The sequence below is a fragment of the Medicago sativa genome, chromosome 3 (genome assembly GCF_051527215.1).
Source record: "Medicago sativa cultivar Bolivia chromosome 3, Bolivia_mono, whole genome shotgun sequence".
Taxonomy (NCBI): domain Eukaryota; kingdom Viridiplantae; phylum Streptophyta; class Magnoliopsida; order Fabales; family Fabaceae; genus Medicago; species Medicago sativa.
Window position 1 is genome coordinate 52,522,512 of NC_140751.1, and position 25,410 is coordinate 52,547,921.

Consider the following 25,410-nt stretch of genomic DNA (forward strand, 5'->3'; position numbering starts at 1 on the left):
GAATATCCATCCGGCTTCAAGCTTGCATAACATTCTGCTTATCTGAAACAAATAAGGATTGGGATGAGACATAATGTCTCAGTGAGTTCTACCTAATCCTAAGCTATAGGCAACCACGGGGGAAACCTACGGTCACCACGTGCCTACAATACAACCTGGCGGTTGATTATACGTGTGCGGTCATGCTTTCCTAGACGGTAGTGCATACTAGACCCGTCATAGGTTCATCTTACTTGTCATAGGTCTTCCTATCATTATACGTGTCATGCCGGTTAAGGGATCCTAGAACCGCAATCTCAATATACAATATACGCATCAAGACTTAACATACATAATCATGACACAGTCCTAAACCGGACAATTAGGGAAACCTAAGATCGTCATCGGTATAACATTCATAACATGCTCTAATGCACGACTTGTTCATAGCTAACATCATATCATAACATATTCATATTATACATAAACATAATCATTCATACATTCATTATGCTAGCGTTGAACAAACATTCATTGTCTTGATTCATTTTACGGAAAGCCCCGGGGTGGAGTAGCCCCAAGTACAATCCCATACCTCCCTCAGTGACGTGCGGGTCCCTTACAGCTTATACATCCCCCTTGGAGAACCTCTTGCATCCATCCATGGAAGGAATACAAAAGACACGACACCTACACTCAGTGACATACGGGCCCCCCTTGTGGAGCTTATCCCGTTTCTCATGCCACCTACATCATTCATTTAATCATAGTCTTAAACATTCATGAAAGGTTTCTAACCTATACATGCATACTCGTTTACCTCGGATCCGGGGTCGAACCAATTAATGGTAAACTACCTACTTGTTCATTCATGTTCATACTTAATCATTGTGGAGAGATTAACTTATCAATCCACGACTTATCATGCGTGCATACTCTTACTTAATCATATGCGAAGGGAATACACTTCGCATCTTAACATACATAGGCATTCTTATTCATATACTTGCCATACTTAGGGATTCATGCTATCATTCTAGTTCTCGACAACTATGTCGAGTCTCTACATTCATTCCCTTTCTTAGTTCATCATCTACCCGATTATCTCGGCTTATCCTTGCCATACATGTTAAGATTACCATGATTTTCATTTCAAGAATCATTTGATGTTATGTGCATGGATTAGATGATGTTTTGGGGTTATAAAGTTGTATATCGATGAAAGAAAGGCTTCATATTGCACCATCGTCCCTAAAATAGGCCAACAAGCCAAAAGAAAGAAAGTTAGCCAAGACAGAGAATTTCGCTATTAGCTAACTTTTCTGGGCAGGTTCTGGAATTTAGCTATTAGCGAAAATTGAGCTAATAGCGACTTTCATCTGGTCGATTTCGCTATTAGCGAAAATTGAGCTAATAGCGAGTTTCTTCGGGTCTGTGGTGCAAATTTTGCAATTTTGACCCAAAACTCATCCAAATCGATCATGCAATGCACTATGAATATCCAGCAACTTACATATCATTATAAAACATCTTTCATGACAATTTTAACATGAACAAAGTAAGATCAAAGGCAAGGATACAAAATCATATTTTTCCTAATCTTATCATAATTCATGCTTTTCTTGCAAATTAAACACATAATCCCAATGGTGGGTTCTATCTAAGAACTCACATGGTGTTTGTAACATCTTCAAGCCTCAACATCATCCTTTCTCAAACCAAACCCTAGCCCTTGATATTCTTATTTGTGATGTTCCAAGGATTTCCATTCCAATTCTTGTCACTTTCTTGTTTGTTAAGCCACCAAAGTTCATATTTGATTCACCAATCACACAAACTTGGAAGGATTGATGATTTAGAGAGGGAAAGAGGGGCCACTTTTAGAGAGAAGGAGGAGAGAATTCTCTTGCTCCAAACCTAGAGAGAGAAAGAGCAAGGAAAAATGAATATTTTGTGACCAAACATTCTTTTATACTCCTTGCATGTGAATACCCAAAATGCCCTTCATTTTAATCGTTTCTAACTTGACACTGATACATAAGTCCATACTTGACTGATATTACATAATAATGTCTTCCGTCGTACTTAACATTCTTCATCATACTCACTTTCATGAACATTAGTCCTCTAACACGATTGACTGGTAAGAATTCCTTTAGCTGAAAAGCGGCATAACATCTTGAAGTAATCCTCATAATGTCGTCTAGGCTTAACTTAAAACATCATGGTTATAACTTATCCTTGCTACATGTGGACTGGTAATCTCAGATCCATATCTTAACCGCTTAGCATTTACTATTTTCATAAGTAACTTATCATTAACTGGAACACTCAGGATTTTCCTTTTAACTGGAGTCCTACTGGATTCCAGGTTTGCCCTGTAGTGCTCGATAGCATCTAAAACATCTTATCATGCATACACATAGTCCATACATATTTTCTTACTATACATTGAGACACATGTTTCTTACTTACATTACTCATCTTGTAGCTCACATGCTATTAAAATTTCTATCTTAGGTCACTTGCATTTGAATATTTTCAGCATGAACTTGTACGTCTCATATGACCTTTTGAAGAACTTTGTTGTTTACTTCATCAAACCTTACTTTACATGGTGTCCTGCATACTCTCAAGTGTCGCATCTTGTTAGATAATAATGATACTTGTTCTAACATCTCCACTCACCGCCATGTCTCCTTCAGTGATCTCCACCCACTGCCACTGTCGGTTCACAACCAGCAACTGCTTTCTTCCCGCAATCTCTATGTTCTTCGGTGAGGTTAATCTCAAATTTTCATTTCATTTTATGACTAGAATTTGTGTTTATGGTTTATCTGTGTGCATTTTGAATGTTTTTCTCCAAAATTGAATGTATTTTTAAATGATTTGTTAAACCCTAATGAGATGGTAATTTGTGTTGATTTGAAATTATTTGTGACCAACTTTAAAGGAATTAGAATTTCATGGTGTAGAAATTAATCATATTATTAGAGTCTCAGGTTGTTAATTCTAATTAACTTTAGGCACTTAATTAAATATATATGGTTTTTGGTTTAAGGAGTGAAATGGAGGAAGATGAATGGCAGATGGTGCAATAGAAAGGAAACCAATTTGTAGTGAATGGCCAACCTTTCTATGTAAATAGATTCAACACTTATTGGTTGATGGTATTTGCTGCGGATGAGTCGACAAGAGGAAGGGTCACTTAAGTGTTCAAACATGCATCCTCAGTTGGTATGACAGTTTGTAGGACTTGGGCCTTCAATGATGGCCAATGGAGAGCCCTTCAGAAATCACCATCACTTTATGATGAAGTAGTATTCAAGGCCCTGGATTTTGTGGTGCGTGAAGCAAATAAATACAAAATCAGACTCATATTATCATTGGTTAACAATTGGGAGGCATATGGTGGCAAAGCACAGTATGTCAAGTGGGGCAATGCTGCTGGCCTTAACTTGACCTCTGATGATGACTTTTTCTCACATCCAACTCTCAGAGGCTACTACAAGGACCATGTCAAGGTAAGGTCCTTGAGATGTACCTAAAACTTAATTCTTCCTGTTTTTCTTTTAAACTAATTTGGTTCCTATACTATTTCTTGATTGATCGCTGTGTAGACTGTGTTCAGTAGAGTTAACACACTCACAAATATCACTTATAAGGAAGATCCAACAATTTTTGCTTGGGAGCTAATGAATGAGCCTCGATGCACCTCTGACTCCTCTGGTGATACGTTACAGGTATATATGTTTTCAATATTTTTTATTTCAGTTCAAAGATAATTTGTGTTGGTTAAGTTATGTCATTCTTTAGTTAGTTTGTGTGAAACATGTTATACATAAAATAACATTCACCTCTCATTGTTATTTTCTCAGTCAAAATTCACAAGTTCTCCTCAAATTATTTAGTATGTCTTTAGTGATTTGTGGTGAGTTATGTTAAAAAATGGCTAAGTGTGGGAATTTTGGAAAAAAAAAGTGTGGTTAATTATTTGTTACGATATGGTTAAGTGCATTAAACTAGTTTTTTTTTTTCGAGCAAGCATATAATTGATGGGGAATAGTTAAAAAAGATGGACATACCTATGTAAAATTGTGACTATATGCTTCAATTATTTGGTTACTTGGAGTTATCTTGTTAAAACTATACAATTTTAATACAACTTATCAGTGAAATACCAAAAGTGACTATTTGTTATGTTTCTTAGACTCTAATTCCATTAATTTTGTTGTAAGGTTGATAAACTTATAGAAGGTAGAAATTAACATTTGTAATTTTTTTTTATCACTTCATAACATTACAAGAAACATTCCATCAAAAAAACATTACAATTTGTGATTATCTAGGATTTTTTAACCCTTCTCATATGTAGTTTGTGCTTGTTGTTTATTACAGGATAACTAAAATCCATCTATCCAACTTTATATTGAAATCAATGGTTATCATGCAAGTCTCTACCGAAAGTACATGCTTTGAGTTTCTATGGAAATTTCCACCAGCAATTGAAATGTATGATGTTAGTAATCTAGAATTTATCATCTGCTTGGCTTTAATAAGATGCTTTGGTTTGTTGCATAAATGTTTGACTTTAAAAATTGCTGATTGAAATACTTCTATGTTTGATAAAAACTAGTCATTTGTTCATTGGATATTTTTCTTGTATTAGTGTGGAAGAAACCCAAGACAGAGCACAAGCCTTGCCATTGCATATCAATTTTATTACACAATAATAGAAACTCATCCAGCTTTCCAATCAGCCATTCACGGGGAGAAATTGAGTCATGAATTAAGGAGAGACCTCACAAGAGAGATTGCATGGGTTTTTCGGTGATTAATGATGATCTAGCTGTCTACAAGGCCAAATAAATTCGCAAAGCATGGATCACAAATGGAATAACACCTATGTTTTTCCTGAGCATGAGGATTTAATTTCTTGTAGATAATATGCATTGCTACAATTAATTTCTTGTAGATTTAATTTCTATAGAATTGGTTTATGCAAGGTAGAGGTTGAAGTAGCTTTACAAACAATGGTGTTAGTTTAAGTACTTGTCTTGTGGTATTTTAGCATTACATGTGTACTAGAGGTTACTTCTATATGGTGTATTAGCATACTAGAAAGTGTAACCATGTATTATTAGCTCAAATTACGAGCTTGTTTAATGACATACTTAGTAAATAGTCTCAATCACTAAGTTTTTCCATCTTAAAATTTTAGATAACCAAAACAATGAACAATGTGACCACAATTATTAAGAGGCGTCACCACTATTATATTCAGGTTTTCAAAGTGTTTGACTTTAAGCGTGCAAACCTTAGATGATATCAAAGATGCATTTTAGACTCCAAGAAACATGGAGGGCCCATAAGTTTTACGATTTCCTATTTGTATGGCACAAAATTAAGTTTTTCTTGAAAACTAATAGTAGATACACATTTGATAAATATTGGTTAAATGCTTCCTCGATTTGGTTAGTATTTGTAAAGTCTGTCAAACTTACAAGATACTTCACCTCGCACTTTATTAACATCAGTCTACTCACAAGTGTGTCCAAATATATTATCTTCCCTCATATCACGTGGAGGAATAATGAGAAAGACAAATTGGTTAGGGAAAGAAATTGTGGTTACACCTTTGATATTTAGTGGTTAACTACATCAGAAATATGGTTAGTTTTCCTAAAGATTGTCATGGATATAAAATAATTCACATAATTCATGGTTAGCAATCGTTAATCACTTATGTTAACGGTCCAACATACCTAATCTAATTTGATCACTGCACTAAAAGCATTTCCAACCATAAATAACATATTTTACAATCGGCGAGTTTATCACGCCTAAGGACGGACAAATTCTAATTTATGAAAAAATAGTGGTCACGTATTTGTAAAAATGTGGTCATACAGACCATATATTTGGCTAGTTTATATTTCCCAGATGTAAATAATCTCGTTTTAGGCGAATTGAACACATGATCTCATTTGATCACTACACTAACAGTCTTTCCAACCATAAATAACCATATTTACAATCGGCGAATTTATCACGCCTAAAGACAGACAAGTTCTAATTTATGAAAAAATAGTGGTCACATATTTGTAAAAATGTGGTCATACAAACCATATATTTGGCTAGTTTATATTTCCCAGATGTAAATAATCTCGTTTTAGGCGAATCGAACGCATGATCTCATTTGATCACTGCACTAAAAGCATTTCCAACCATAAATAACCTGTTTTACAATCGGCAAGTTTATCACGCCTAAGGACGGACAAGTTCTAATTTATGAAAAAATAGTGGTCACTTATTTGTAAAAATGTGGTCATACAGACCATATATTTGGCTAGTTTATATTTCCCAGATGTAAATAATTTTGTTTTAGGCGAATCAAACGCATAATCTCATTTGATCACTGCACTAAAAGCATTTCCAACAATAAATAATCTATTTTACAATCGGCAAGTTTATCACGCCTAAGGACGGACAAATCATAATTTATGAAAAAATAGTGGTCACGTATTTGTAAAAATGTGGTCATAGAGACCATATATTTGGCTAGTTATCTTTCCGATGAGTAAATAATATCGTTTTAGGCAAAATATATACATGCGGAGATTTCCGATTCCAAGTACACAACAACAAGTACACTACTAAAAAATTGTCATTTTCGAACGGAATTTCGGACGGTTTTGGGACGAAATTTACGGATATTTCCCACGGATTTCGGACAAAATCATGTTTTCGGACGAAATTCGGACAGAAAGGGTGTTGTCCGAAACAAATAATTTAATTTGCTTTAAATTCAAATCCTAAAATTTATATTCAATAATACATACTAGATTCAAATGAAAATAAATAATAATTCAAGAGTAAGCAAATGCTCATTGTCTGAAACAAAATTAAACAAACTAGATTAATATGTGTGTTCCATGTTCTAGTACAATATATCACAAAATAACATGACTAAATTGTTCATTAGTGGCAGAAGAGGATTCGACAAGGGATTGGGCGAGATTTTGTAGATTGAGAGCGTTGATCTTTTTATTATTATCTGCAATTCTTTTTTCCCGCTCCTCCTCATAAGGTGTCATCTTTTTCACAAGGTTGAGGCTCCAAACACACTCACACTGCAAGCATTGATGATAAACAAGTCAAAACTATGCAAATAGCTAAGCATAATAGGATAAGAGAAAACTAGAAAAACAATTAGGCTCTATTCACAATGGAGACAATACAACTGTGTTTAGGCGTTTAGGCTCTGTGCAGGTCCTTCAATATATCAAGTGTACATGAGCTTAAGAACTACGTTTAGGCTCTAATCATGTTATTTGTATTTCTATTACATGAGCTTAAAGAACTCTCCCTATGTGAATCCCAACACCAATACTTTGGCTTGAAACCATGCTTATACAAAACAACAATGCTTTCAAGTAGCAATATTAAAATCTGAAATTTTTCCACAACAGGCTCAATCTAAAAAAATAATACGAACATTTCTATCAAGCATCAACCAAATAAACCACAAAATTCAAGTGAGATACTAACCTAGCTGTTCAAAACAACACCAATCCAAAAAGTATAAAAAATGTTCTACGAAAGACTTAATTAGCAATAATTTATTGACTATAATTATAGATATAACCGCATAAGTTAAAGTACCAACAATATCAATAAGTTATTAGAAGACGTATCAATCACATATTAGACAATATCAATCACAAAGATGTTGGTACATGTTACCAATGGTCCCTGAGTCTTAGATAGGTCCAATTTGTGTTCATTAAAAGGTCCCTGAGTCTTGGATCCCACTGCTAGTGTCTCAAATTTTTTTTTTTGAATTCAGCATATATTAGAACAGCCCTGGTACAAGCTGTACCTAAAAGGGCAATATAGCAGAACAAAAACAGCAGACAGAACGAGCAAAAAAAAAAAAACAGAAAAACAACAGGATAATATTAGGACATAAAACACACTAGAAACTAGCCAATACCAAAACCAAACCAACACCAGCAGCTGCTAACACAACAGCAAAACAGTCCTTGCAGCACCCTCGGCTAGCAGCAACAGCTGCTAACAGCAGCAGACTCGTCCGATCCAACCCCGACAAAAAACTACCTTTTTAAACAAATTTTATCCATCAATAAACAAACATAACATAAAATTCAACCCATTCTTAACTTCAGTACTGCCAAAATCTCAGACATAAGTCCATCTATTTCTCGAAATCGTCTATTTTCACATAACCAATTCAATTCATCATTTGAAAGCTTATAAAACTAGTAGAATAATTTTCATTATAACAATTATCCTTATATTACCACTTAAAATAAAGTTATAAGCTATTATTTGAGATGAATAACATCAAAGAACTAGCATGTCAGCATGGATTTTCAATAACAGTAGCGTGAAAGTAAAAACATGCAATTTGGCACAAACAAAAGTCCTTAGATCCAATCCAATCCAGTATGAAGTTGATAGGTTCCTTATTAAGAGGCTACTTAATTACATATATACACAGATCAAAATTACCAGATTGAATAACCAAATCAAACAAAAGGGAGATGAATGAATATACCTCAGTTGAACGACGCTGACGAGAGAGAGAGCAAAGACAGATTGTCGGCGGAGAGAATCGAAGATCGACAGCGGCGACGGTGAAATTTCGTGAGCTGCTCCGATGGGTTATCGACGGCGGCGAGGGAGAATAGGGAGAAGAGGGTAATGGCGTGGGAGAGTGAGATGCCCGATTCAATTGCTACAGTTTTTTCCTTTTTTTAATTAATCAATACTCTTTTTGTTTGACATGGACTTGGCAAAAATTTGGCCAAATTTTTTATTAATAAAATTTGCCACATAAGAGGGTGTAGGAGTGGTATGCCACCTAAGGTGGTATGCCTATCACCACTCTTTGCGTATATATATACCCTCCCAGCCTCAACCCTTCTCACCAAAGCAAGCACCACTACCCACGTACTTCAAGTTACGCTATTCTCTCATCCTTAACATGCGAAACACACCAACATCATCGCAATCACCATCAATGGTTACCAAAACAAAGAACGCAAATCATCTCAAAATCAAGAAACCTTGCAGCAGCAGCAACAACAACAACAATGCAACCGAGATTCACTTTCGCGGCGTAAGAAAGCGACCATGGGGTCGTTACGCCGCCGAGATTCGCGATCCCGGTAAGAAGAGCCGTGTCTGGCTAGGTACCTTTGACACCGCCGAAGAAGCCGCCAGAGCTTACGACAACGCCGCTCGTCAGTTCCGTGGCCCAAAAGCCAAAACCAACTTCCCTCCTCCTCCTTCCGATGTCAAAGAAGATAGCCCTAGCCAAAGCAGCACCGTTGAATCATCTGTCCCTGCACCTGAGCGTGAGGTCACGCGGCGAGAAGTTGCCACCGGCGGTGGCGTCATGGATCGGTTCCCGTTTCTCTCGATTCAGCAACAGATCATGCCGTTTGCTGGTGCCGGTGCCGGAGTAGGTGTCGGCGCTGGTGCTGTTGATGGAATGGTGCCGGTTTTCTTTTACGATCCAGCGGGTCGAGCTGAGTTTTTGAACCAGCGGTTTACTAGCAGGTTTGAACCGGAACCGATTCAGTTTAACATCGGGTTTGGAGGTGGTGGTGGTGGTGGGGTCCAGAGTGATTCGGATTCGTCCTCTGTTGTTGATTGTCAGCCGAAGAGAGCTCTCAATCTTGATCTTAACTTAGCTCCACCAATGGATTATTAATTTATTTGATTAACACCCTTTAATTTTGTTTAAAAAAAATATTATCTCACCATATTTAGATGAAAATTAGAAAAAAGCAGGAAGGACAAAGTTTACTGTTTTTTTATTTATTTTGGAAGATTAATCTCCCATTATTTTGAGGAAGATAAAGGTTGTTAATTACATCCTTTGATGTGAATAAGTTAGCTTTGAGTTTTTGTTTTCTTTTTTCCTATTGGTTAATTAATTAACCAGCTTAAAGAACATGATCCGAAATTATCTACTATTAATCTGTAATTCTGGCGGATGTTGAGTTCTTTTGATTTTTTGCTTTTCTCCACCTCTATGATTGTTGATTTTTATTGTACCTATGTTATGTTTCGTTCAGGGTGACGTGATTTGATTTTTAATGTATTGATTTTGTTGATAAGTTAATAATTGAAGTTAATGCTCTATTCATTTTTAATTGTCACTTTTAGAGAAAAAATTTGTTCCTATTTAACTATCACTTTTAAAGTTCAATGTAACATTAAATGTTGTTTTCTCAATATTACCTTTAGATATTTATTGCGGAGAGAGAAATATATGAAATGAAATATTAAATTATAAGACTATTATAGTAAAAGTAAAAACAATTGTATCAAAAGTAGTACTAACATTTATTGATTGTCTTGGTTTGTGTAAAATATCAAAAAATGACAATTAAAAAGGAACGGAGGGAGTAGTAGAAAATAAAAGAAATTTTATTATAGTCACAAGCACAAATGTATAGTGTTTGGGCAAACACACATTACAAGATTTTTTTAAATAATGAAAAAGAAATTGATAATGAAATGATTTAGTATTTCAAGAAATGACATTTTTATATGTGTGTGATCAAATACTATTTATTTGTGTTTGTGACTATGGAAGAATTACTCTAGAAAATAAATGCTTTGGGTGTATCATTTTCTTTACGAGTCCAATCAGTTTATGCTACATAAGGACAAATTCTACATTTATCTCAAACCCCTTCAAAGGTAAATAGAAGGTCATTAAAGAACTATATGGAGAAGTCTAGAACACTCCCAAGTCTCAATCACATGATGAAATTTTGTCAAGCATCTTTGGATCCAGAAATGTCCAATAAATCCTATAAATTTCAATGCAAACACAAACTTTGCTGTCTTTACCAATACACAACATTAACACAGCAGTAGCAGTCCTCTAACATCTTTGCCAAACAGCTAATAAAATGGCCACAACTCTATCAAATATGAGGTTCTATGCTCCCACTTCATCTAGCAGAATGAACAAATTTTCCAATGTCAAATTGACAACATTGCCAACAACAAAGAATAGAACTTTTTGCTACAATGTAAAGGCTATGGCAGGCGATGAAGCAAGCTTGCAAAGAGCAAAGCAGCATCAGTTGCCACCAAAGATGAAGGTCTCACAAACTTCACCTAGAGGAGGTAATTGAAGAATACACTTTTTTCATAGTTTTTATCCACGTAATCTAATACTTTTACTTTATATTATTTATTTTCATTTTAGTCTTCATTAATTTGGTTCAATCCTTGTAATGAAAAAGATATAAACACTAACACTAAACAAAAGAATGGATATGATACATACATGGATAAAAATATACATTTAAATCTTTATTACTTCATCAGATACCGTGTTCCGTGACACTTACAAATGACATTTTTGTTTTGACAGTGTTATTGAACCAGTTTCCTGTGGCCAGAACTGTGCAACAAATGATGGACACAATGGACAGGATTGTGGAAAATCCCTTGGTGTACAATGACACTTCACCTTGGATAGTTGTGGAAAATGGTGAAAACACGAAGGGAAAAATTCCTTGGGCAATAAAAGAAGGACAAAATGATTACAAAATTAGATTCAACATGCCTGGTATGAACAAGAATGATGTTAAGGTATGGATTGAAGAGAACATGTTGGTAGTGAAAGCAGAAAAAGTAGCCACAGAGCAATATCAAGGTCAAGCAAATGGTAGTAGAGAATTAAGTTCAGAAGATGAAGATTGGCCTGCAAATAGCTATGGTAGATATAATCATAGAATCGCCCTTCCGGAAAATATCGAATTTGAGAAAATTAAGGCACAGGTTAGAGATGGTTTTCTTTATGTAACAATCCCAAAAGCCAAAACCAGTGCAAAAGTAATTGGCATAGATGTGCAGTAACCTCTGTACTACAGCACCGGCATTACATATTGAAGATATGTCTCGTGTCAACGAGTCAATTTTATTTTATTTTTTTGCAATTATTATCGATATTAACGTGTCAATCGGCATTACATATATATATTTTTTTTTTGAAAGAAATAACGAAAAATTTATTGAACACTTCTATTATTTTCGACAGTATAATTATAATTTTTTGTTTTCATGAGTTGAAAGTTGAAATTCAGCTCTAGAGATACAATATTCCTAACTCAAGGAATTGGTCTTAGTTGTGCGCAAGGATATACCATTCACATAACAAACAAAAAAAATATCAAATTCCTAATGCCTATTCCTAATTTCCTATAACCAAAGCAATGCAATGTTGAACTCTATTCCTTCAATATAAGATAAGCGACAACATCATCAAAAGTAAGTTCAGTTCTTGTGGCTAAATATATAACTCAGGCATATTCCTTTTGCTACTTTGCACATAAGATGCTTGATAAAATGCCTACTTCATATAAATAACTTGTTAAGGTTGATCTATGTTCATTTTCTATAACTTCTAGTCAAAACACACAAATCAGTGTCACTTATTCATTTTCTTGTTATATTTCATTGCCTGAAAGTTGTATAATTTGACTCCCTTGAGCTAGAATAACCAAGGTTCTAAATAACGGTCGCGATCGCGGTCGCGTTAAGGTTGTCACGATTTCGGCTGTAACGGACGTTGCGATACAAATAACGGTCGTTGCGGTGTGAATTAATCAAAACGTTTCACAAAACTTATTAAAACTATTTATATTATCATATAATATGTATAATAACTTAGATTAATACTTTTTTCCATAATTATAATATGTTTAAAGTAAATATAATAATAAAAATAGACTAAATTTAGTAAAGATAGAATGTTTGACAGATTAAAAAGAAATTAACTAATAAATAACTACTTTCATAGCATATAAAAATATACTACATTTTGAAAAGATAGAATGTTAAGAGTGTCAATTTAAAATTACCTTAAACTTAATAAATAAGAGATGAATGTACACTTTTTTTTTTGAGTTTAATAAATAAATATATGAAAAAAGAAATAAACAAAATCAATGGTTTAAAATAACTCTCTTTGAATCTACACAAAATCAACCATCTAAACTAAAAGTAATTATTATTAATTTATTATTATTATTATTGAATGAAGAGTGAAGCATACGTGTGTGTATTGGTAGCCAAGTGATCACAAACCTTATCCACTGAAACAAAACAAAAACACAACAAACCTGAACACGTATGGAGAAAAAAGGGCAAGCAGGAACTAAAAAAATTGCAAACGCACACACGTATGGAGAAGCAAGAAGCGACAACACCAGAAGAGTAACAACAAGAGAATGAACAAAGAATCGCAAATAGCAAATCGCAAGCAGGAAGGATCAAAGAATCACACAACACCAGAAGTATTCTTGTGCTTTTTTTCTTAATCTGAGATTCGATTCCTTCTTCTCCTGTTCAAATTTCTGTATGTTCAAGTCTGTAACGGAGTTTCGCGGCCGTAACGGCGTCCATAACGGCCGTAACGGCGTCGGTAACGGCCGTAACGGCGATTTTTCTGTGATTTTCATTCTCAACGTAAAAACGTCCAAAAAGGGTCACGGTGGCTGCCGATACCGATTTGTAACGGCCGCAATCCCGGTACCGGTCCGTTTTTTGAAACCTTGAGAATAACTAAATCTATGCTGGCAGCCATTCGGAGATTCAACACAGCAGCAGAACAAACTGCACGCCTAACCAAATTCTCTCTTCAAGCCCCTAAATATGTGAGCTTTTTCCCTCTTTAGTCCCCTTAATTTTTTTTCCTTTACTGTATCAAGTTTTTGGAGTTCGGAGCATGCCTCAGATATTGAACATAATTGTTACAGGTAGAAGTGGAATTTACCAATGGTAATGTATTCAAGCTGTCTGCTGAATTTCTCAGAATAAATAGCCCTGCAGTTGATGGAAAAATCAGATCAATTGGAGGTGAAAAGGTAACTTCACCATTTCAATGTTGTTTGTGGAGTGTATATAGAGTCCGTTCGGATTGACTTATTTGAGTTTATATATTGACATAAACATTTTTGACACGGTTTCCGAGAGCTTATAGAAACAGCAAATACATGTTGGCATAAGTTGTTTTCAGCTTATAGTTTATATGAAAACAATTATATTGTATTTTAGCTTTTGTTACAGAAATAGCTTATACTTAAGAACTTATATGATAAGTGTTTATGTTATAAGTGCTTAATTAAGTTGTTTATCCAAACAAAATCATGATTCATCTTCCTTATAACAGTTTGGTTCTTAACATTATTATACTTCCTAACCTCTCCTTTTCTGATTTGAATTCAGTTGATTCATTTCTAATGATACCTTCTTTGTTAATAACCCTATTGACTAGGTGATATCTGGAAGAAGCCATGTGGGAATTATGTCTGCAGAACCAGTAGGAAACTATGGGGTAAGGTACAATAATTTCTGACTCGAGATAAAATTCTTTGCTAAATCTAACATTCACTCTCAACTAAAACCTCTGATTGTTGGATTTGATGATCCAGGCTCAATTTTGACGACTTGCATAAAACTGGTATTTATTCCTGGGATTATTTCTATCATCTAGGAACCAACAAGTTTACCCTCATGAGAAATTACATTAAAACACTGAAGAAACATGGGCTTAGTCGAGATCCCCGAGGAAGAAAGTGATGCAGGCTTTTGTTTGATTACCCAAATATAGTTTGAGATGTATTTAGCAGTTGTCACTTAACTGAATGACCCTCTGGTAACTTCATTTGTTGAAACTGAAACTTGTGATATTGTAGATTGAAATTTGAATGATGGGCATCAATATAACGAGTCTACACTTGGAACTTGGAAGAAGAGAAGGGAAAATAAAAGACTTCTTTGCATTATTTTTTTTCTTAACTTTGTTACTTCATTGACCAGTGATGAGGAAAGTATCATCTCATTATCTGCTAAGGCAGTTCTTTATTTTCTTTAAAGCTACTGATTTCATTTTGGATCAGATTTTATTTTAATTCTTATCAGGGCCTCCCTAAGAATTCGGAGGCTCGGCTCTGGGAATGAAAAGAGGCCAGTGATAAAATCAAAACGTATTTTTTTTTAAAAGAGCAATGTTCTATTTATATTTTTTAAAAGATAAATATAAGGTGTCGTATATATGCGGTACACCCAAAGGTGAAAATGACTACCGTATACACGAGGAACCCCCACCTAACACCAAAAGCAAGAGGACCTAATTGTAATAGGCCTGAAAGGCTAAAACAAGGGGACAGAAAATGGCTGGGGGTATTAAAAAAAAATTGGAAGGCAGTAGTACTAGTGGGTATTAATTTTTTTTTTGAGGCCCATGGCTGAGGGAGGCCCAGCTCTGTTGAGCTGTTTGCACCCCCTCATGGCCGGGCAGTGGCTTTATTTATTATAATTTCTTATGCACTTAGTATTCATATATTAGCTGCATAACTTGTGTTTTCCCTTGTGCGAATTCCTTTTTTATTTGGGTTTAGACTTGATACTTCAAATTAGCTTCAGGGTTTTGGATCCACTTTCAAAAGATTTTAGATATTCTTTCAACATCTGAACATTTAAAATGAGTAAGGATCAATTTATTTTCTGTTATCAAAAAGGGTCTAAGCCTAGGAATGGAAAACTATGGAGAGATTGATGGTGGTATAAAAACTACAATGACATCAGCATAAATCAAATGACTCAATTGCACTGGACAGTTTTCATACAAACTCCAATGAATACCACGATCACCTCCGATATTAGCAAGATCATCAGCACACCTATTCGCCTCACGATAAATATGATAGATCTCGACCTCCCAATCTATCTCTGGCAAATGGTGAATCATTCTCCACCTAACAGCAGTAACATTTCTAAAACTCTACAACTTCCAAATCATTTTAATGCTCCAGAGTCCATTTTGATTGACTATAGGTAGAAACCATAAACATGATTTTCATCCTTGAACATGAAAAGTGGATAACAGATCCTATATTCAAATTGCGCAGAAAAAATAGTTCAAATGGCGGAGAAAAATAATACAAATAAGAAAAATTACGTTAAAAGAGTTCTTATGATCAATATAAAGATCAAACTATTGTATACATATATAGAAAGATTAACTTAGGTCCCATCTATTTTACATATAATGTAAAATAATGATCACGTCCATTTTTTGAAAGAATTAAAAAGTATTTTTTGATTTTCATTTTCTAAAATATATCTTCATTTAAAATTTTAATAAGGAAAAGAATTAACAAAGAGATGGAGGACTCGTATAGTCAACAATTGTGATCGAGAGAAGATGGTAGGGAGGCTATAAAGAATGCATATTTTGGAATGGTTTCTCGTGTGTAAGGTATAGTTGAACTAAAAATATCAATATTGTTAAGTTTGACATCTTCAACTATGTGTATATACCTTAGATGATGTTTGTCAATTTTTCTACAAAAAAAAAAAAAAAAAAAACAATGTTTCTCCATTTTCAAAATTTATGAAAATGCCAGATCTTTTGTAAAAAATTCTATAAGAAAAATGTTAAATTTCTTTGTACAAAGGAATTATAATTATAATTGTGGTACGTTTATTTATTTATTAAACTTATTGAGAGTCATATTGAAGATTAAATTTAAACTTTTGAATTATGCATTTCATCTCATTATAATTTTAAAAAAAAAAAAATACATTTCATAATGACCAGATGAAGAAAAAAAATAGTACATAAGATTAGCATCCACAAAATTATATAAATAAATAAATTTTCGTTAAGGTATACGAGTGATTTTTTGTAGAAATTAAAAAGAATCTAAGATTTTTTTTCATTAGAGAATTAAAAAAAAAATACATATAGATTAAAGTTATGGTATCATCTTTTTTTTTTTTTTTTGAGGGAAGTTATGGTATCATCATTGATTTAAAAAGGAAAACAGAAAATAAAAAGTAAAAAGGTATTTTAGAATACCTCAATTTTTTTTCTTTTATCCCATAATCCCATATGGTTTGCCAGTTTGGTTTGCCAGTTTCGATCCCTTGTTTGTAAGGTCAAATAATAACTTTAAGACCATCAAACTAATGAAGAAACCAGCGATAATTGTTACCAAACATATTATAATATATTGAACCATAGCAATTATTGCAAACTTGTGATTTTTCCATGTCCAGCCACTTGGTTAGAAAAAAAAAAAATTCTAAAACAGGGAAATGGCCGTAAATTTCTTCCAATTTTTGAAAAAGTAAACCAAAGATTATTTTAGAATGATTCTTAGGACACAGATATGAAGACACTCACAAAAAATAAAACATGAAGAAAAAATTAATAATTAAATAATAAGTATATTTTAACCTCTCAAAAAAATAAGTATTTTTTAAATAACTATAGCTATATGATATGCATTTGTATAAATGTGTGGTGAAATATTCTGTCTAGCACTCTATTTTGTGTGCTTAAGTGAGTCATGTATGTAAACATCATCTATTTCATAATTTTCAATAATATTACTTAATAAGAACTTAATCTCTTCAACTCAACACTTCAGAAAAAAGTTACTAAATATATCCTACTAATAACTCAATGTCATTGTATTTCAACAAAGTTTATTGATTTGTGTATAATTTATTATGTATTGCCCACGAAAATTAACAAGAGAGAGGGTGCTTACATAACCACTATTCTCTATAAGCACCAAACATTTTCTCTCCTCAATGGGGGTACTTATTTATTCCGATGCTAAATAGGTGAAGCACCCATCATTGTAGATGCTCTAAGTCCGCGCAAGAATTGCTTTTGAAATTATCGAAGTTCACAATTTGTGAATAGTTGCTTTGCCAATAACCTCTTTAGTCTTTGAGTGTATCAAAATTGCAAATACATCTCTAAATGTCTCTTTTATTTGAAATTTTATAAATAAAATTGACTATTGAAAAACAAATTTTAGAACCAAAATGATTAACCGAAGAAGTTCGAGTTCAAAATGATCAATTTAAAAGATACTTAATGATTTGTTTGCAATTTCGATAAATTTAAAATAGAGAACTAAAATTAAGATATTAGAAAAGAAATTATAGTAGACTAAACTTCCATTAAAGGAAGGGATGAGTGTACAAAAGAAGGGACTTCAACAAATAGTGCATAAATGCTTTAGATGGAGCATTTTCTATTTTTCTTTTATTGAATCATTTAATTCCAACAAAATTCTCTACAAGTCCAATATCAGTTTATACTACACCATCCGGTCACTAATATAAGCAAAAATCCACTTTTTAGATACATTCAATTAATGATGTATATGACATATAATAAAGACTACATACATTATTCAAAAAATAAAGACTACATACATCATTAATTGAATGTATCTAAGAATTGGATTTTTGCTTATATTAGTGACCGGAGGGTGTACTACATAAGGACAAATGATACATTTATCTCAAACCCCTCTAAATGTAAATAGAATGGGTCATAAAAGAACTATATGGAGAAGTCTAGAACACTCCCAAGTCACAATCACATTATCAAAATTTTGTCAAGCATCTTTGGGTCTAGAAATGTCCAATAAATCCTATAAATTTCATTGCAAACATAAACTTTGGTGTCTTTACCAATACACAACATTTAACACAGTAGTAACAGTCCTCGAACATCTTTGCCAAACAGCTAAGTAGAATGGCCACAACTCTACCAAATATGAGATTCTATGCTCCCACTTCATCTAGCAGAATGAACAAATTTTCCAATGTCAAATTGACAACATTGCCAAGAACAAAGAATAAAACTTTTTGCTGCAATGTAAAGGCTATGGCAGGAGATGAAGCAAGCTTACAAAGGGCAAAGCAGCATCAGTTGCCACCAAAGATGAAGGTCTCACAGACTTCACCTAGAGGTAATTGAAGAATACACTTTTTCATAGTTTTTATCCACGTAATCTAATACTTTTACTTTATATTATTTATTTTCATTTTAGTCTTCATTAATTTGGTTCAATCCTTGTAATAAAAAAGATATAAACACCAAACAAAAGAATGGATATGATACATACATGGATAAAAATATACATTAAAATCTTTATATTACTTCATCAGATACTGTGTTCAGTGCCACTTACAAATAACACTTTTTTTTACAGTGTTGTTGAACCAGTTTCCAGTAGCCAGAACAGTGCAACAAATGATGGACACAATGGATAGGATTGTGGAAAACCCCTTGGTGTACAATGACACTTCCCCTTGGATAGTTGTGGAAAATGGTGAACACAACAAGGGAAAAATTCCTTGGGCAATAAAAGAAGGACAAAATGATTACAAAATTAGATTCAACATGCCTGGTATGAACAAGAATGATGTTAAGGTGTGGATTGAAGAGAACATGTTGGTAGTGAAAGCAGAAAAAGTAACCAGAGAGCAACATGAAGGTCAAACAAATGGTAGTGGAGAATTAAGTCCAGAAGATGATGATTGGCCTGCAAATAGCTATGGTAGATATAATCATAGAATCTCCCTTCCGGAAAATATCGAATTCGAGAAAATTAAGGCACAAGTTAGAGATGGTGTTCTTTACATAACTATCCCGAAAGCAAAAACCAGTGCAAAAGTAATTGGCATAGATGTGCAGTAACCTCTATACTAAAGCATCGGCATTGCGTATTGAAGATATGTCCGGTGTCAACGTGTCAATTATTTATTTTTATTTTTTTGCAATTATTATCGAAATCAACGTGTCAATGATGTGTGAGTGCAGATAGATAGTAACTGTAAGTTCATAATAAAGTTGAGTTAACATTCAGTTTTGTTATCTAATTTCTAAGATGAGAGACGAAATGAGATTATGTATCTGTTCCTCTACTCAACCTAACTATGCTGACATTCAAAATCTACTTCAAAAACTTTATTAAACATACAGGTAGGATGTGAAAATGTTCAAAAAAAGATTAACTAATCAACTTAGTAAACAAATTTAGGAAATACACTGTAAAGGTTCGTGTTATTTCCCTTGTTAGTGATGTCATGCACACTCAAATGAAAATAGCCAATCAACGTGGATCCAATCATTTTTTTTTCCTTTGTGTTCACAAAATCTAAGCCTGTGTTTGGAACCACGTCGAAAAGGCTACTAACATGCGGTTAGTTCAAAGCTTGAATTTATAGCTTTACAAAATCCACGGCCACACCACATTGGGACGTGAGAATGTGAAAAAACGTATCTAAACAGGCACCAAGTATACAATGAATTCGGCTTTCAATTAGCAAAACAGATAGACATGATTTTCAAGTTGGCTATGTGGCCGCTTTCCTCCTCCAACTGTCACTTGCAAATAGCAGAAAAAAGTGTAAACTGGATTTCAAATGCAGTACAGTTCTAGCTGAACCCATCAGATACACTGTTACTTTCTGAAAAAACAGGTTGAGAGCTTCTAAAGGGAATGATCTAATGATTATGATGGCTTTTTTTTCGGCCGGCTTGTGAGACACGCCTCAGCATTTGATTTTCCTTTTTCAATCCTCTGAAATACAAAAGTGAAAACCTTGTTGGAACCGTTACAATAGTTATTATTAAAGTATGGTTATTACAGAGAAGGTTTTGAAACAAATACCTTTGATATAAATACATGTAGAGATAGAAAAGTACCAACAACATCACAAGAAAAATGGAGGCAACTATGTAGAACACATTTGTCTTTTTCTGCACAAATGAATAAACCAATTAATGACTCTTGATTTCATCCTTACAGCTAAGCAAAAAGCAGTAGACAACTGCAACCAATTTCACAGGAATTGTATCCCTAAGTATAACATCCTATCGACTAAATCACTGGAATTAAAAAAGTTTGTTGTGGTATTGAATCCGTTGATAATTGATATTGGGCCTGTGTGGATAAACAACTTATTTGCAGCTTATAGCACAAGTGGTTATCATGATAAGCGCTTATGTATAAGCTTACATAAGCTATTTTTATAACAAATAATAAAACAAAGTTAAGTTGTTTTTGTATATGATATAAACTGTTTTTATAAGCTATATTGGAGAACTTAATGAAAATAGGCTCAAAAAAGCTTATGAAAATTGTCATAAGCCGTTTTCACAGGCTCTCCCAAATAGTCTCAGGAAACTTATGCAAGTAGATAAGCTCAAATAAGCTAATCCAAATATGTCCATTGTTTTACAAGTTTATCCTTCAGGAGAGATAATTAGGTTATGTTTCCATCATAGTATTATCTACACAATTTGTCAAAGTATGTTCTTCAGAACTTCTGAATCCTTCACCAAAAATAAAGATTTCTGGAAATCAATATACAAGATAACATGTAGAGTTTGGAAAACTATCACAAGAACTGATAAAACCAAAGTGTCGTCAACCACAGATCGCAGAAAATAGCACTTTATTCAAATTCCGCTACACAACAGGGCTATAACGCCACGTTAGCCACTATTTGACATCATTTAATACCAAAGAGCATATTACGGAACAATAGTGATTTGTTCAAATTTCGCTACGATATAGCGCCACTATAGCATCTATTTAACAAGAAGACAGAAAACACAACTTAGTTTTAGATTATAGTCAAATTACCCTGCGCCCTCTGGAGAAAGGCTTTCCACGTCCAGTGCAGGTGTGAGCATCACAGAATTGATGCAAGAAGAATTCTGTCAAATTGTTAAGGTTAGAATGCAGTGTCATATATTTCCATAAATATACAAATTCTGCAAAAGAATGAATAAAATATTGAAATACCATGAAGCCGGCTCGCTGCAGGACCCTCGTTAACTGGAAAACAACTATCAGCTATGGTCTATAAAAAAATAGAGAAATTAGAATATAATTTTAGGTTAACACAAATGAATAGACAAAAACAAAAGCACACACCTCACATATATGCTTATTTCTTGCTGCAGCAGCAGGATTGCACTTTGATTTTTTTGACCCAGAATTAATTTCATGGTCACAGTGCAGTGCTCCACATACATCTGCTAAGCACCGGCTTTCTTTCTGGATTCAGCACAATTATCTCATTTCAGTTATTAATGCTCCATTACGATAAATTGAGCAGAGAAAGCTACCGAAATTTTCAGAAGGTTTAACAACTTCACATCATACTGAATTATACAAGTGATATAAAACATCATTAACCACAAATCACTCCAACAGGTGTTTATCCTTAAAATTCTTTTAAAATTTCTAGGTCAACAGGGGATCTAGCAAACTACAGCAATCAAACAAAGGTTTCTCGACAGCAATCCTTAAAACTTAGCCTAGTTTAAACAATGATATTTAAAACTTGAAAGATGATGCTAAATATGAAAGTGGTGTTGCTTTAAGGGAAGTAAAATTTCAGGATTTGGATCACTAAATGAACTATTTCAACTTTACTAACTCACAACTTGTTTCGGTATTATTGTTTTCATGTTTTGTCCAGGACACGACTCAAGCATGTTCTTAAATATTAGGCTTGGTTTCTGCGAGCTCAGAAAAGTCCAAGATGGTACCTTCTCAAGGAAATAGTTAGCACTTAGTACTATCAGCTATCAACTATCAACAATGAAGCATTGACACGGACATTGGATACGATACTGAGCTGACACGTTGACACCAATAATAATTTTAGAAAATAGAGGTGATAGTATTTAATTACAAGTGTCAGTGTCGGTCCGACACATGTCAGACATGCCTTCAATCTGAGGTATCGGTCCTTCATACACTATCAGCTTAGATCGACACTTTCACAACACCAAGTTCCTCATAAAATAACCATATTAATATTTCCAAAAAATATAACATTTATTAACTATATCATGAATGATGGCCATCCGATTACTTCAATCTAATCCAAACTGGTTTTTTTTTTTCCGTTTTTCCACCAACTAGTTATTTGATCAACAATGGTAGAAAAAATAAAATTGTATTGATTCTATTGGACAAGAAGCATCATACCAAATTAAGTAAATTGGAGTGTCTGTTGTCGAAATGTTGATCAAGATGTTTCTCTTCGTAGAAAGTTTTCTTACAGTATCCACACTGCCATTCATTTATATCTATATGAGATTTATGTTGTTCCTGATCTCTATATATATCATTGTCAGGGTGAAGCCTGCACCTTCTTGAGATATTATATTTTTCTTTCTCCACAAATGTCGTCAAATACTGCAGAAATAATCATGTATCAAGAGAACGCACATTTATCAGTTATCCAATATTGATGTATGTCGGTCAAAGAGTAGAATTAAGCAAGTCACTCATTTGAGTCATTTTATAGTTGGAAGTATTTGAATACCTCTTGAACGATCTTCCAAGCTATTCTACTTCTTTCTCTAGAGCAATGTATTTGATGATCGCCACTCTGCTCCTGATCCAGAATTCTGAACAATAACATTATCTATTAGCCATACCAATTCCGACAAGCAAGAAAAGCACAAGCATATAAACCAAGAAAAGGTAAAAATATTTTGCACCGACACTTCTAATTGAAAAAAGCGTGTCAGGTGTCTAACACTGACACGCCACTGACCTATATAGCTACATTCAATAACATTCAATTTCTTTACTTATTAGTGGTGTCTACGTGTAAATGTCGTGTCCAATGTGTTTGTTTACTTTAGTTTCATAGTGAAAACAATAAGAAAAATGAACAAAGCATATGCACATAAGTTATTTATCGTTTCTCCATTGATGATAATAGAATCATCAAGACATTAAGTAGTGAACTCTGAAATACAAACTAATAATACTGTTCTCATAGTCCAAAATACTTCCAATCAGACATTAAAACTGACTCACCTTGCAGCATCTGAATCTACATGGCCCTGTAACAAAGAAACAATCAAAGGTTCATTTTTACAGTCGCGAAAATTAGGAGAAAAATGCAAAAATTTGGATCATAATCAAATCAAATAAAACAATACTAGTTGTATAGTGATCCTTTGAAAAACATTCAGATCATTATCAAAATTCCAAAGAAAACATCTACATATAACAATTGAAACAAAGGATGAAATTCCCATTTTTCTCAAGTACAAAAATCACACAATAAACTATTGATTACTCTATACAAAGAACCAAGTCATTACACTACTCCAATTCAATTCAACTCCTATTTCATGCAAATCAAAACAGCCCATGATTAAATTCAGCAAATTTCTCACCAAAGAAAAATGGGTATTTACAATAATTTGAAAAAAATGCAAAAAATTACATAAAAATTGAATTTTTATTTAAACTATATATATAATACTTACATCATCATCAGTGTGTGGAAGTGAAGAAATCCTTGTAAGCAACAAGAACACGACAAATTGTTGAAACCAAACCAAAATCTTATTCATTGTTCTTGTAGATTCTGTTGTTACTTTTCAAAGAATCATGAACCATTTCCGAACCAAAAACAAAAAAAGATTGAAACTTGCACACGTGAAAGAAGAAGTTGAAGATGCTTCTTGCACAGACTCGGTTTGGTACCAGAATGGAACCACGACACAGTGGCCTATTAGAATTTGCCACGTGTTAAAAGTTTTGGATTTGGATGCACACTGTTTCTTTGACTTCTACTATGGTTTAGTTTCAGTTGACTTGGCTATTTACTTCACAAATATTTTGAAGAATTTGATTTTCATGAGTCGTAATAAAAACCCTTTCAAAAAATATAAAATGAATCGCAATAATTTAAATTTAAAATGATATAATTTTTAAGTGGTAAATATTACATGAAGCTCACTTACAATTGTGAAGTTCGGGTTTTCAAGTTAAGATATGAATCAGATTCCATGTTGAAAGGATTTTACTCTTCTACGACATGGCGCATGAGGGCCTTCATGATGGTAACTTGGTGGAGTACTTCCAAGATCTTTTGAGAAGGATACATGATAAGACGCGGCCGACCGCGACGTATTAGAAAGCAAGGAGGGGTAGACAACAAGGGATGAGGAGGCAATGTTTTTATGTTTACTTGTGTTTTTGGTATTTGGTTGTAAATAATGGATTTTGATTTGACTTTAGATTTTATTTTTTTGATTTATTGTAAGATATTTTAAATTTGTGTGAATGAATGAATTTGTTTTCAATTATAATTTAGTTTTATTTTATGAATTTATGAATGTATGAAAAAAGAATTAAGAATGAATGAATTTGTGAAGGCTAAAAACTTGAGTTTACAAAAACTCATATTATGTCTCTGTTGCTAGAACGGAGCGACAAGTAATAGCCGATGGTGCCAACGGCGGTAAACTATCGTTGTACTAGTTACAGTTAATTGTCATTGGGGGTGAACGGCAGTTAACTGTCTCTGGGGTCAAATAGGTAATTTTGAGGTGTTAACAAGAAATTTCATGAGTGAGATGAGCAAAATTCATGTTGAAATAGATACCTCTAGTTGGCATAGGGACCACACTAAGGAAGATTAAAATAACCTTAACTTAAAGAACAACCCTGACCTGATTAATGAAGTAAGGGAAATGATGCACATATGAGAATACACAATTAAAATCTA

The 25,410-nt window shown here is 33.6% G+C and overlaps 5 protein-coding genes, 1 long non-coding RNA gene and 1 pseudogene across 9 annotated transcripts; 5 read left to right on the forward strand and 2 right to left on the reverse strand.

Moving 5' to 3' along the window:
* The first annotated feature begins 3,182 nt into the window (after positions 1 to 3,182).
* On the forward strand, positions 3,183 to 5,073 carry LOC146938223 (mannan endo-1,4-beta-mannosidase 6-like). 3 transcript variants are annotated; one of them, XR_015033357.1, is made up of 4 exons: positions 3,183 to 3,503; positions 3,600 to 3,722; positions 4,378 to 4,491; positions 4,649 to 5,073. XR_015033357.1 is itself a non-coding variant. In XM_085757826.1 (3 exons), the coding sequence occupies exons 1-3, from the start codon at positions 3,219 to 3,221 to the stop codon at positions 4,811 to 4,813; spliced, it is 573 nt and encodes a 190-aa protein (XP_085613952.1). In that variant the 5' UTR covers positions 3,183 to 3,218; the 3' UTR covers positions 4,814 to 5,073. The 3 variants fall into 3 exon arrangements, 2 of the variants coding, with proteins under 2 accessions (XP_085613952.1, XP_085613953.1); XM_085757826.1 differs by lacking the exon at positions 4,378 to 4,491; XM_085757827.1 differs by lacking the exon at positions 4,649 to 5,073 and having other exon boundaries at positions 4,378 to 4,609.
* Positions 5,074 to 6,723: 1,650 nt separating this feature from the next.
* On the reverse strand, positions 6,724 to 8,550 carry LOC146938224 (uncharacterized). Its single transcript, XR_015031199.1, has 2 exons — positions 7,976 to 8,550; positions 6,724 to 7,112 (listed from the first exon to the last, which is right to left on the reverse strand). It is a non-coding gene; the product is annotated as an uncharacterized LOC146938224 (long non-coding RNA).
* Positions 8,551 to 8,931: 381 nt separating this feature from the next.
* LOC146938225 (ethylene-responsive transcription factor 9 pseudogene) lies at positions 8,932 to 10,007 on the forward strand (annotated as a pseudogene). Its single transcript, XR_015031197.1, has one exon. The product of XR_015031197.1 is annotated as an ethylene-responsive transcription factor 9 pseudogene (transcript).
* Positions 10,008 to 10,857: 850 nt separating this feature from the next.
* LOC146938226 (small heat shock protein, chloroplastic-like) lies at positions 10,858 to 11,961 on the forward strand. The gene is made up of 2 exons (XM_085752220.1): positions 10,858 to 11,154; positions 11,405 to 11,961. Exons 1-2 carry the CDS (start codon positions 10,935 to 10,937, stop codon positions 11,890 to 11,892), a joined length of 708 nt encoding a protein of 235 aa, XP_085608346.1. The 5' UTR covers positions 10,858 to 10,934; the 3' UTR covers positions 11,893 to 11,961.
* Positions 11,962 to 12,118: 157 nt separating this feature from the next.
* Positions 12,119 to 14,822, forward strand: LOC146938227 (uncharacterized). The gene is made up of 5 exons (XM_085752222.1): positions 12,119 to 12,303; positions 13,595 to 13,691; positions 13,794 to 13,901; positions 14,312 to 14,376; positions 14,469 to 14,822. The coding sequence occupies exons 2-5, from the start codon at positions 13,608 to 13,610 to the stop codon at positions 14,614 to 14,616; spliced, it is 405 nt and encodes a 134-aa protein (XP_085608348.1). The 5' UTR covers positions 12,119 to 12,303; positions 13,595 to 13,607; the 3' UTR covers positions 14,617 to 14,822.
* Positions 14,823 to 18,512: 3,690 nt separating this feature from the next.
* Positions 18,513 to 19,731, forward strand: LOC146938228 (small heat shock protein, chloroplastic-like). Its single transcript, XM_085752221.1, has 2 exons — positions 18,513 to 18,818; positions 19,062 to 19,731. The coding sequence occupies exons 1-2, from the start codon at positions 18,602 to 18,604 to the stop codon at positions 19,547 to 19,549; spliced, it is 705 nt and encodes a 234-aa protein (XP_085608347.1). The 5' UTR covers positions 18,513 to 18,601; the 3' UTR covers positions 19,550 to 19,731.
* A 117-nt stretch (positions 19,732 to 19,848) lies between these two features.
* LOC146938229 (uncharacterized) lies at positions 19,849 to 24,402 on the reverse strand. The gene is made up of 9 exons (XM_085752219.1): positions 24,164 to 24,402; positions 23,706 to 23,731; positions 23,203 to 23,287; positions 22,863 to 23,072; positions 21,798 to 21,920; positions 21,666 to 21,723; positions 21,504 to 21,577; positions 20,526 to 20,614; positions 19,849 to 20,435 (listed from the first exon to the last, which is right to left on the reverse strand). Exons 1-9 carry the CDS (start codon positions 24,248 to 24,250, stop codon positions 20,360 to 20,362), a joined length of 828 nt encoding a protein of 275 aa, XP_085608345.1. The 5' UTR covers positions 24,251 to 24,402; the 3' UTR covers positions 19,849 to 20,359.
* Positions 24,403 to 25,410: the final 1,008 nt, after the last annotated feature.